We start from the raw sequence: 12532 nt of genomic DNA on the forward strand, positions 1-12532 counted from the left end.
TCGTGTCCCGCAGAGAGTCAGCGAGCGTACCGCTTCGTCCAAGGGAAGGACTGGGGCTTCAAGAAATTCATCCGGCGAGACTTCCTACTGGATGAAGCCAACGGCCTCCTCCCGGATGACAAGCTCACGCTGTTCTGCGAGGTGAGTGCCGCCGCCGCTCCTCTTGGGCCCTTTCAATTGATTTGACTTCTTTTTAATTTGTGGAATAAGTTGGCGCCATACAAATAAAGTTTATTCTGATTATTCCTTTCCAGCGCCGGTAACACCGGATGTAGCTGTCCGGCGCTCTACATCATACCGGGGTCCTAGAGGTACCTAACCGTACTGTACTGGAATAGGAAGGCATGGATACACTACCCAGTGGTACGCTGCACGGGCCCCTGGGGGCCCCGGAACATGGCCTTCTATTATGTGTTGGGGCCCTTTAAGAGAGTTTTGAAGTCCAATTACAAAGAGTGCTACTATGACTGATGCAAGGAAGCGCAGATTCTGGCAGGACGACCTGTGTGAAAGCAGACTGAAGGTGGCCGCCTCCTGCTACGACGGGGCAGATCATCCGGGGGGTCGTCTGCAGGAGGTTTAGGTGCTGATCCGTATTTTGCCTCCTTTTAAGTGCGTTTCCGCATGGACCGTCCTTCCAGAACTTGCGTTTTCTTACTTCAGTCATAGCAGCGGGACTCGGAGGCGCAGAAAGCGGATTCCTGCTTCTCATCTAGCGATTGGGTTTTACACTCTCTCTTACAGGGGACACAAAATTAAAATCCATGTTCCGTGGCCCCCAGGGGCCCGTGTGCTGTAGCACCTGACCACCTGCCTAGTCAAGGACGCCCATTGACTCTAGGGAAGCGGTAGTGAGATGTAGCGCTGGGTCAGCATTGTGCTACACCGGTCAGGCAGTGAAGACCACGACGAGCGGCCACATGTTTTGGCAAATCCTAGTATTCCCTACGATGACTCTTCCGCCGTATTTCGCCTCGCGCCTCGTTCACCTGCTGGAATTCCGCTTCAGTTTTGGGCGTGGATTCAGTCTCTGAACCTGCGGCCCTCAGAGGGCGCTCGGGTTTAGGTGGCAGAACCTTCCTTGTGAATTCAGTCTCTAAAAATTGTGTCCAAATCAGCGTCTCGGCTGCATTTTTTTGTGTAGCAGATTCACACGTAGTCCTGGACAAAATCCACATGTGGCGGTCCAGCACGTTTCTGCTTCGAGCAGTGACCAGTCCCTTCTTGACGAGGAAACGTGTTTTTTTTATTTTTTTCCCCACATCGGAATTCCACACGTGGGTTTTGCCCATTGAGAACTGCTAAATCTGTGCGGGGATCCGTGCCAAAAACCTCTGCAGAAAGGTTTTTAGAGGCCGAATTCACATGGAGAACTCCGTGGTTAATTCCGCTGTCGGGACAGACCCTTCTAGTCAGTCGGGAGCCCACAGTCAGAGTGGAAGCAAATGGCTCCCCCTTGTGTAGTGGCCAGCACATTGCAGGCTGGGGTCTCATTGAAATCGAGAGCTGCGCCGGCCGCTACACCGATCGGAGTCATCTGCTTCCACTGTGACGCCTGCCTATTGTGGCGCTGACAGTGGCCCCCGATCACCTGAGGTCCCGGCAGATCAACTACTGATGACCTATTTGTCTGGAAAACCCCCTTTAAGTTGTCAGATTCTAACATGGATCTGCTGAAATGAGGTCTTAGAGCTCTGCAGTCGCATCTTCCTTCTGTTTTTCTACCTGAAAATGTATTGATAAACAGCCAACTGGGTGTGGCTATTGTTGTAGGGCTGACCATATCGATGTGCAGAAATGCGGTCTACTGACAATGGTAACGCCAATTTCACACTTCCAGGAGGAATAATAGAGGAATGACACAAAGCAGAGAAAATGTGCCAGCATTTGTATTTCTTGGGGAATTCTTGGGGTCTTCTTAGACTGATGTGTTACCTTATATACAACGCGCCCCCCGTACCCCGTTAGTAAGTTTATCTTCTGCTTAATTCACCACAGTTGACTTTCTCTTGCAGCCAATGGCTGACGGGTTGGCGTTGGGCATTGGGGTGTCGAGTAATGAAAATGAAAGGGGTGCCGTGATAGGAAGTTGACTTTCAGGTTGCCGGAGGTCCGACTGCTGGGCCGCCACTGATCCCAAGAACGGGGCTCTGATTAAGGTTGCCACCAAAACATGGCATGGCTTATGGCGTCATACGATTTTTAGCTCCGCTGAGACTGACTGCTGGAGTAATTGGGCCCCTGAGACCCGTGGATCATGTGCAAGCTCCTCTGCCCTCACTTCAGGAAGCGCCGAACCCCTGTTCGTGGGATCAATGTGGCTAGCTGACGGACCCTCAGATCTGAAGGCTATCCCCTGCCTGGTGAACGGCACCACCCCTTCCACAATGGGGTGGTTGAGGCCCAGTCCCGGCAGTGAGGGGGTTACGGCTGGATGTGGTTTGGTCGGCTCTCCGTGGGCCGGTGATTACGCGGTTGCGTTCTCGCACTCGGTCTGCGAGGAACATTCTACCCTTTGTCAGCAAAGCAATTTGTGAGCTTCATAAAAGGGGCGAGTGCAGAAGGTCGGAGCAGGAGAGCGGCCGCGGTCACATGGTCTCGGCCGCGGTCACATGGTCTCGGCGCCGACATGCCTTGATTCAGTAGCTTTCCTGGCTTCCGAATGCGTTAACCGCTAATGCGCTTCGTTTGATCTGCGTCTCCTCAAAACGTGTGAAATTAGTGAGATTGCAACTTAATTATGTGATGTGACGGCGTGCGGGAATAATTGATGTGCGGCCGGCGGGACCACATGGCGCAAACATCGCGCATCGCATTTCCATTTAGACAAGTTAAATGAGCCGTAGGAGGAATCTGTTCTCAATACAATTATGTGGCTGACGGAGAGGATGCAGCGACCGTCTGCTCTCCGGGCGAGCACCATCCGCGGCGGCCCAACCAATCGGTAGGATGCAGCGACCGTCTGCTCTCCGGGCGAGCACCATCCGCGGCGGCCCAAGCAATCGGTAGGATGCAGCGACCGTCTGCTCTCCGGGCGAGCACGATCCGCGGCGGCCCAACCCATCGGTAGGATGCAGCGACCGTCTGCTCTCCGGGCGAGCACCACCGTCTGCTCTCTGGGCGAGCCCCATCCGCGGCGGCCCAACCAATCGGTAGGATGCAACGACCGTCTGCTCTCCGGGCGAGCACCATCCGCGGCGGCCCAACCAATCGGTAGGATGCAGCGACCGTCTGCTCTCCGGGCGAGCACCATCCGCGGCGGCCCAACCAATCGGTAGGATGCAGCGACCGTCTGCTCTCCGGGCGAGCACCATCCGCGGCGGCCCAACCAATCGGTGGGATGCAGCGACCGTCTGCTCTCTGGGCGAGCACCATCCGCGGCGGCCCAACCAATCGGTAACCCGGGAATCGCTTGGATGTCATTAAAAAGAGAGACAAACGCGGCGTTGGGGTTATTGGGGGATTATTCCATACGGAGGTAACGCGGCACACGGAACACGCCTTGTATTACAGGTGCAGCAGCCCTCTTCTTCCAATGATTGTTAACCCCTTCATGCCCCAGGACACAGAGTTATATTATGGGGGGCGCGGGGATCGTATGGAGCCGGTCGGGGGCTGAGGCGGCTGGCAGCATGGCCGGTTCTTTCAGCTGGACCATTTTGGAGTAATGACCCTGCTGGCTTTTTATTGCGTTTCTTCTTGGAGACGGCAAAATGGAGCCGCGCGTTCTGCGTGCGAGATAAATAATGCGTCACTTCATGATAGATCGGAATTTTATGGATGCAGCGGTGCCAAATATACTCTCCAGGTGCGGATTGCAGGGGAAAAAAACCGCGGCATGCTCCATTTTAGTGTCGGTCTCCCGCGGGGACGGCTCCCGCAGGCTTCTATTGAAGCCTATGGAAGCCGTCCGGATCGGCGGAACACCCGCAGCTGAATTAAAACTTACCTGTCCGGACGCTGCGGATCTTCCCTCTGTCGCAGCCGGATCTTTTTTTCTTCGGCCTGGCGGACGTGCCCGGCGCATGCGCGCGTTTGTCACTGCCTGTGTGTCGAGCACATCCACCGGGCCGAAGAAAGAAGATCCGGTCATGACGGAGGGCAGATCCGCAGCGTCCGGACAGGTGAGTTTAATCTTTTTTTTAGCCTCATGTCTGCGGGAAAGGAGGGACCCGCTACGGATTCTAGAGAATCCGCGGCGGGCCTGATTTTCCCCATGGACATGAGGCCTAAGTGTGCTCCTTAGGATTTGCCTTTTCCTTGGTGCTGTAGAAGACGTGGTGAAGGTGGTCCCGCAGTCTCGGTCCTGGACGGCATGGACGTTGTGTATTCTAGGTGTGCAGAGTGGGATCTTCAGGCCAAGTCCTTTGGGGATTAAATGTTCCTTCTTGCATCTGGTTAGAAAGAAGTACCACTGTGTTTACACGGGCGCTATCGTATTGGCGATCTCAAACATTATTTTCTATGGGATCTCGCAGAGATGGCGGCTGGCAGATATGATTTTGGCGGCTGGCAGATGTGATTTTGGCGGCTGGCAGATGTGATTTTGGCGGCTGGCAGATATGATTTTGGCGGCTGGCAGATATGATTTTGGCGGCTGGCAGATATGATTTTGGCGGCTGGCAGATATGATTTTGGCGGCTCGCAGATGTGATTTTGGCGGCTGGCAGATGTGATTTTTGGCGGCTGGCAGATGTGATTTTTGGCGGCTGGCAGATGTGATTTTTGGCGGCTGGCAGATGTGATTTTTGGCGGCTGGCAGATGTGATTTTTGGCGGCTGGCAGATGTGATTTTTGGCGGCTGGCAGATGTGATTTTTGGCGGCTGGCAGATGTGATTTTGGCGGCTCGCAGATGTGATTTTTTATGCGACTTGTGATTTAGTATTTGTTACATTTTTCCTATTGAAACACGATGCCATTTTGTGCGTGACAATCCCTCGTGCCGCGATGCCATTCACCCTGTGAGAATATTGGCTGTGAATACGTCCCTAGACGATAAATCTGCCCCTGTAGCCGCAGATCGCCCCCGCACTGGGCTCCGTACATAAATGGAACCGGAATTGTATTCGTAGACAGTAACCGAATTCTGCTCTTCCAGGTGAGTGTCGTCCAGGACTCGGTGAACATATCAGGGCAGTCCAGCACCAACAACCTGAAGGTGCCAGAATGCCACCTGGCGGAGGACATGGGGTACCTCTGGGAGACCACCAGGTTTACAGACTGCAGCCTGTATGTAGGCGGCCAGGAATTTAAAGCTCACAAATCCATCCTTGCAGGTAAGTACCTGAGCCGCCGCCTCGTCTCCTGCTTTCCCGGATGAGCGACTCTGACCGCGTGTCTCCTTGTCTTGCAGCGCGATCTCCAGTGTTCAGCGCGATGTTCGAGCATGAGATGGAAGAGAGCAAGAAGGTACTAATGTTCACAGCTTTGTGCCGGGGAGAGAAGTGCGTCTCCCGGTGGCGTCCGGCGCGGTCCTCTAATACTATATTGTTGAATAGGAAAATCTTGTTTGTTTTTTGCGTAACTTGCTGCCGCGCTTCTGCCGTCATTCCTACCGATCTCTTTAGATGGCGCCAGGCAGGGTTGTCCATCTATAGTTTCATTGCGGTGAGATCTCTGGAGGGACGGCGGAGGTAATTATGTTGTGACGGCCTGCTGTATCAATCAACTTTTCACAAATCTTTTTGTTTTTAACTTTCGATGCCACAATCTAATTTTTTTTTAATAATCTTAAGATGCTGCAGTTCTCTCACCAACCACTAGGCCTAATAGTATTCTGATGTCACAGCTCACCTCCTTCCATCCCTGCACACTGACCACAAGGCCTAATAACACTGTGCAACACAGTTTTTGTAACCAATAAGCAGATTGGCGAATTCTAGTAACGTTCGTGCGCTGAATTCAGATATGATGTCCGTTTTTTTCTGCCACGTAAGGTTTTCCAGTTATGGAGAATGTCATCCAATCGCTGTTGTATTGTGTTTTTTTTTAAATCTGCCGATACAATTCATCCAGTCGGCTCGCCATTAACCTGCTTAATGAAGAGAATAACAAGTGATTGTGCAACTATTTGGCAATCACTGTTACACGCTGCGCTGACTGAACATTATAAGGGTAGGTTTATGTAACATATAGGGGATGTCTCCACGTGGCGGAAACACTGCAGATCATCCACCAGTAAGATGTAATTAGTGAGCCGTGTTTATACAGGCCGTTGGTGGGACTAAAACAATCAAAATCATAAAGCAAAAATACATGTTTAGTATCGCTGAGTCCGTAAAAGTCTGATCTATCGAAGTAACACATTATTTACCGCGCACGGTGAGCGGTGTCCGGGAAAGAAATTAAGAACGCCGGAAATGCACTTTTTTGGTCACCCTGTCTCCAAGAAAAAATGCAACAAAAAGTAATCAAAAAGTGATATGTATTCCAAAATGGTACCAATGGAAGCTGTAGGACGTCCCGCAAGAATGAGCCCCCGCACAACTATGTGGCCGGAAAAATAAAAAGTAATTGCGCGCAGAAGATGGCGGCAGAAAATCATTTTTAAAGAATTAAATGCTTTTGAAAAAAAAAAAAAAGTAGTGCAGCAAAAAAAGCGATACAAGTTTTGTCTGGCAGTAATCGTACCGACCCGCAGAATAACGTCATCAGGCCATTGTTGTTGCAGTGTGTAGACTCATAGAAACAAGACGCACCGAAAGATGTGAAAGAGGGCGCAATTTTCATTTTCTTTTTCATTTTACTCCACTTGGAACTTTTTTTTATAGTTTTTCAGTACATTAGATAGGACCATTGAGAAATACAACCCGTCCGGCAAACAACGAGCCGCGTACAGCGACCTTCATGGAGAAGTAAAGGAGTTCTGATTTTTTTTTTTTTTTTTTTTTTTTAAACCCCCCCCCCCCCCCAAAAAAAAAAAGCTTGGTCACTAAGGGGTGAAATAACTTAAAAATGAGCCGCGCCGCTATTGTTCAGTTTTACCCGTGGAATCGGCAGGTTTTAATTTTACAGAAACAAATCAGTTACTTTCGGTTCTGAAGTTTTTTGTTTTTTTTAAATTTGTTCTGCAGTATAATAGTCTGACTATTCCTGTTCTGTAGAGAAAACATCTCAGCTGTCATCTCATTATCATCACAGGCAGGATTACACTGAGAGGAGAACCCTGTATATAGATAACGCTGGAGCCACCATTCACAATAGTCACAGCTCACCTCCTCCCCTCTCTGTACATACAGGATCACACTGAGAGGAGACACCTGTATATAGATAACACAAGGTCCACCATTCACAATAGTCACAGCCCACCTCCTCCCCTCTCTGTACATACAGGATCACACTGAGAGGAGACACCTGTATATAGATAACACAGGGTCCACCATTCACAATAGTCACAGCTCACCTCCTCCCCTCCCTGTACAGGCAGAATTACACTGAGAGGAGACACCAATATATAGATAACACAGGGTCCACCATTCACAATAGTCACAGCTCACTTCCTCCCCTCCCTGTACAGACAGGATTACACTGAGAGGAGACACCTATATATAGATAACACAGGACCCACCATTCACAATAGTCACAGCTTACCTCCTCCTCTGCATGGTTACAGAACATGACCCCAACACTAGCATAGAAGTCATTAAGCCTTCTCCTATTCACTGCGTCTGTGGCCCCTGACTCTGCTGTAAAGCCTATCTCTAAATATTGCTAAATGGAGCTCGGACACGACGGCGCCCCCTATAGTCAATGTGCAGACAATAGAATGTGAAGATGTTGCTAGGGAAATCCATGTTCATTGCATAGCAGAGGAGGCAGTAGAGGGCGCTCCAGCTGTGCCTGCACTGTATTAATATGTAACTTTTAACTTTGTCCCCCTCTGCTGGTTTTATTCCTCACAGCGGCTCTGTCCCCTGCGGAGGGCTGCTTCCCGCCAGACCCGGAGCATTGTCTTTGCCTCAGTGATTCGGCTGTACAGTACTGTATGTCACAGCCTAATATACAGAGACACAAAGTGCATCGGGTCTGGTGGGCAGCAGGCGCTGCGAGGGGAGAGGCTGTCTGCAGCATAGAACAGCGCCGCCTGGGGCAGAGGCTCTGAGATTGGTGAAGATCCTGGCAGAGAGGATTTACAGGGTTATAATGGCAACAGCTGTGCCTGCAGCCAAACTAGTGAGAACGGTGCCGACGCAGCTGGATGCCATCTACTGCTATGCAGTGAGGTGAAGACGGATTTCCTCTTCCGCTAGCGACAAAGCAGGAGGGGTTTTTAATGAGGACTGTATAGACTGGGCTAATACGGACATTGCCACAACGCTCAGAATCGCCTATTCTGTACACAATGTAAATGTCACAGCTCGTCCACAACAATCCCTCGGAGCCCCGTCCGTATTCTGTTCTCTCTGAATTCATGGAAATCCTTGGTTTCCACTTGGCCAGGCGACGGCCTCCAGTGCAGCTTTAATGGTGACCGAACCGCCTGATCAGCGCCTCTTAGTGATGTGGGAGCAACGGGGGCCATTCAGGGCCGCGGGAAAGTTGACCGGTTACTCTGTTGGATGTCTAATAGTTCCCAGCAAGAGAGGGTTAACAACGACCGCCCACAGCCCGATCTCTGATATCTGCCTCTATAGGGTTGGGCCGCTGCCGGCAGGGCATTATGGGAAATGCTCACCATACAGAATGGCGTCCATCGTGGTTCTGATCCGAATGTATATGTTCTCTTTTGGTACAGAACAGAGTGGACATTCATGACATGGAACCAGAAGTATTTAAGGAGATGATGGGGTACATCTACACAGGAAGAGCAGCCAACCTGGAGAAGATGGCCGATAACTTGTTGGCAGCGGCAGATAAAGTAAGTCAGATGCCAAGGAAGTGCTGGTAGTTCTTCACATCTTCTCTAGTGGGACGGAACGTCTTGCAGTATCCTCTGCTGTGAAGGTCCTCTTCATCCTCCCCTCCAGTGTTTATAGATTTCCCAGCTATCTGGCGTTCATGAAACTCTGCGCAATTTTCTACTCTGCTTTGATAAATGTTTGGATAGCCGCCCGTTTCCGTACGGAGAAGTAGGGTTGGATTTGCCCCTTTCTGCTGCTAGAATGGACTCAAGGATGCAAGACGAGATCTTCCCCGCTGCAGCGCTCCTGTCTGATTGTAGGGGGCAGCCTTCTTGTCAGTTACAGTACACCATTCATCTCTGCACTCCCGGTTTGTGTAAGGGTGGGGGCACAGTTGTTCTTGACGAGTCCTGGAGTTTGGATAACATTTCTCCTTGTGGAGAGCATCGAAGGGGTGTAGTGAGCCTTCCAGGCCATGCAATGCATCCTGGGAGTAAACTATGCAAATGAATGATGGAATAATCCTCCACAGCGCCCCCTACTGGAAGCTAGTTATCCCAGGAGTCTATATAAACAGTGCTGTGCAGGCAATGCTGCACGGTGAGCATGCTTCCTGTAATAGAAAGGTTAAGTTTTGTGTGTTTTTCTGTCGAAAATGCAAAGTGATGGAAGAAAAGAGAAATGTAACATCAATATCCGGTGTGACGCCCTTCACCTTCATCAGGTCTTATAGGTACACTTGCACACAGTTTTTGAAGGCACTCTGCAGGGAGGTTCCAGACCTCTTAGAGGACTAAGCACAGATCTTCGGCTCGCTCCAATCCTTCTGTCTCTTCATGTAATCCCAGACAGACTGGATGATGTGAGATCCGGGCTCTTCAGGGACAGCACCTTGTTCTTAATTACATTGGCGAATGTTGGGGGTTGTTTGTTTGCTGCAGAATAAATTCAAAGCCAATAAGACGCCTCCCTGATGATGCTGCATGATGGAGTGTCTGTCGTGTTTCTCCACATTGGGGACACAATTAATCCTGTCCAAATCCTCAACTCTGTCCCGAAATGCAGCCTTGAACTTGTAAGAAGCCTCTACCTTCCTTCACTGCTCCTTGCAGACACTCATTATTGTACTACTCTCCACCATGCTTCACTGCTGCCTGCAGACACTCATTATTGTACGGAGTCTACACCATGCGCCACTGCTGCCTGCAGACACTCATTACTGTACCGCTCTCCACCATGCTTCACTGCTGCCTGCAGACACTCATTATTGTACTACTCTCCACCATGCTTCACTGCTGCCTACAGACACTCATTATTGTGCTACTCTCTACCATGCTTCACTGCTGTCTGCAAACACTCAATATTATACTGCCCTCCACCATGCTTCACTGCTGCCTGCAGACACTCATTATTGTGCTACTCTCCACCATGCTTCACTGCTGCACTGCTGTCTGCAGACACTCATTATTATATTGCTCTCCACCATGCTTCACTGCTGCCTGCAGACACTCATTATTGTACTACTCTCCACCATGCTTCACTGCTGCACTGCTGTCTGCAGACACTCATTATTATATTGCTCTCCACCATGCTTCACTGCTGCCTGCAGACACTCATTATTGTACTACTCTCCACCATGCTTCACTGCTGCCTGCAGACACTCATTATTGTACCACTCTCCACCATGCTTCACTGCTGCCTGCAGACACTCATTATTGTACCACTCTCCACCATGCTTCACTGCTGCCTGCAGACACTCATTATTGTACCACTCTCCACCATGCTTCACTGCTGCCTGCAGACACTCATTATTGTACCACTCTCCACCATGCTTCACTGCTGCCTGCAGACACTCATTATTGTACTACTCTCCACCATGCTTCACTGCTGCCTGCAGACACTCATTATTGTACTACTCTCCACCATGCTTCACTGCTGCCTGCAGACATTATTGTACTACTCTCCACCATGCTTCACTGCTGCCTGCAGACACTCATTATTGTACCACTCTCCACCATGCTTCACTGCTGCCTGCAGACACTCATTATTATATTACTCTCCACCATGCTCCACTGCTGCCTGCAGACACTCATTATTGTACCACTCTCCACCATGCTCCACTGCTGCCTGCAGACACTCATTATTGTACCACTCTCCACCATGCTCCACTGCTGCCTGCAGACACTCATTATTGTACTGCTCTCCAGCCTTTCACCAAACAAACTGGCTCTTGTTAAAGCTAAATATTCCACATTGTAGCTCCTCAGTCCAGATCACCTGCTGCTATTGTTCTGCACCCCAGTTCCTATGTGTGTGTGCATAGTTGATTCACTTGGCCTTGTTTCTACATGGAAGGTATGGCTGTGTAGCTGAGGTTCTTCCATGAAGACCACTTTTCTCTACCCCAAACAGTAGGTGGGTGTACCTGGGCCCCCCTGGTTTATGACAGTTCTGAGCTGCTTGCACTGTCGGACAGCTTCCAATTTAGACAAGAAATAAGCATAACGTGTTTTTCATCTTCTGTACTAAGTTTCCTTGGCCGACCGCTGTGTCTACGGTCCTCAACGTCGCCCATTTCTTTCTGTTTCCTCAAGAGCTTGAACAGAACATCTTTGAAACCCCAGTCTGCACTGAACTCTTTGCCTGGGAGAGACCTCGCTGATGCAGTGTAGCTACCTTGTATCTTGTTGCTGTGCCCAGTTTTGCCATGGTGAATAATGTGTGACATTGAACTGTCTTCCACAACCTCACCTTTTGTAGCAGAGTTTGGTGGTTCTTCATGCAAGTTTGTGCCTCCTACATGGCTGTCTCTGTTTGTTAATGACTGACTGTATTTCAACCTACATATGATTATCACACACCAGACTGTAATCCTACAAATTCCTGGCGCTACCTTCCCCCCGATATCGCGCTGCCAATGTACGTTGTTCATGCTGATATGAGGTGTTTTTCATTCAAAAAAATGCCTATCAGGTCTGTGATATTGTGATCCTTGGCCGCGTGTTTACCATTGCGCTCAGCGGGAAACCTTGCACTGGCATGCACATCGCACGGCAGGCGAAGGCGACGCAATGTCTTAAGTTCCCATTGGAAGCCCAAAGATAGAATGCGCTCTTTTCCTCGCAGTATCGCTCATGTGAATAACGCAGGCCCCCAGGAGCAGAATGTAATTGTGTATTACACACGCATAATAAGCGGTTAATGGATATGATGAAAGTACACTGATTTTCATGGATCCATGCACCTTTGCATATATATTGCGCACAGAGAATGCAGCATATTCTGTTTTATTGTGTATTGCGCACTATAATCTCGCGTACTCAACGCTGTACATACGCAATTACATACGGCAGAGGGGGAAAACAAAACTGGAAGGCTGCACATAACAGCATGCCCGAGCTACGCTGTCGTGCACAGTCCAGGACCGCTGTCATACGCAGCGAAACGCCTCCTCACACAGCGAGAAAACATTGCGTCGGGCGGGCGCACACCAGCGCATGTGTAAAAGTCCATCCAAAAGAATGCCTCTCACATTCATGCAGGCCTTGGGTGTATCTCAATCCACAAATCTCGCATGAGATTCTCGCCCGTGGGAATAAGCCTGGACTGCATCTGCAAGACCTGATGCTGGTGTGAAGGTAAAGTCACAGCAAGATTGATGGCCTTTTAGGTTCCTCTTTTTATTCCGTCA

At 50.0% G+C, this 12532-nt stretch overlaps 1 protein-coding gene across 1 annotated transcript in view; it reads left to right on the forward strand.

Moving 5' to 3' along the window:
• SPOPL (speckle type BTB/POZ protein like) overlaps positions 1-12532 on the forward strand; it is a 30708-nt gene that overhangs the window by 10161 nt on the left and 8015 nt on the right. The window contains exons 4-7 of the mRNA XM_066575166.1: positions 14-141; positions 5100-5277; positions 5355-5410; positions 8736-8858. Coding sequence (XP_066431263.1) covers positions 14-141; positions 5100-5277; positions 5355-5410; positions 8736-8858 — 485 coding nt within the window. The remainder of the gene's footprint in view (positions 1-13; positions 142-5099; positions 5278-5354; positions 5411-8735; positions 8859-12532) is intronic.

The sequence above is a fragment of the Eleutherodactylus coqui genome, chromosome 8 (assembly GCF_035609145.1).
Source record: "Eleutherodactylus coqui strain aEleCoq1 chromosome 8, aEleCoq1.hap1, whole genome shotgun sequence".
Lineage (NCBI taxonomy): Eukaryota > Metazoa > Chordata > Amphibia > Anura > Eleutherodactylidae > Eleutherodactylus > Eleutherodactylus coqui.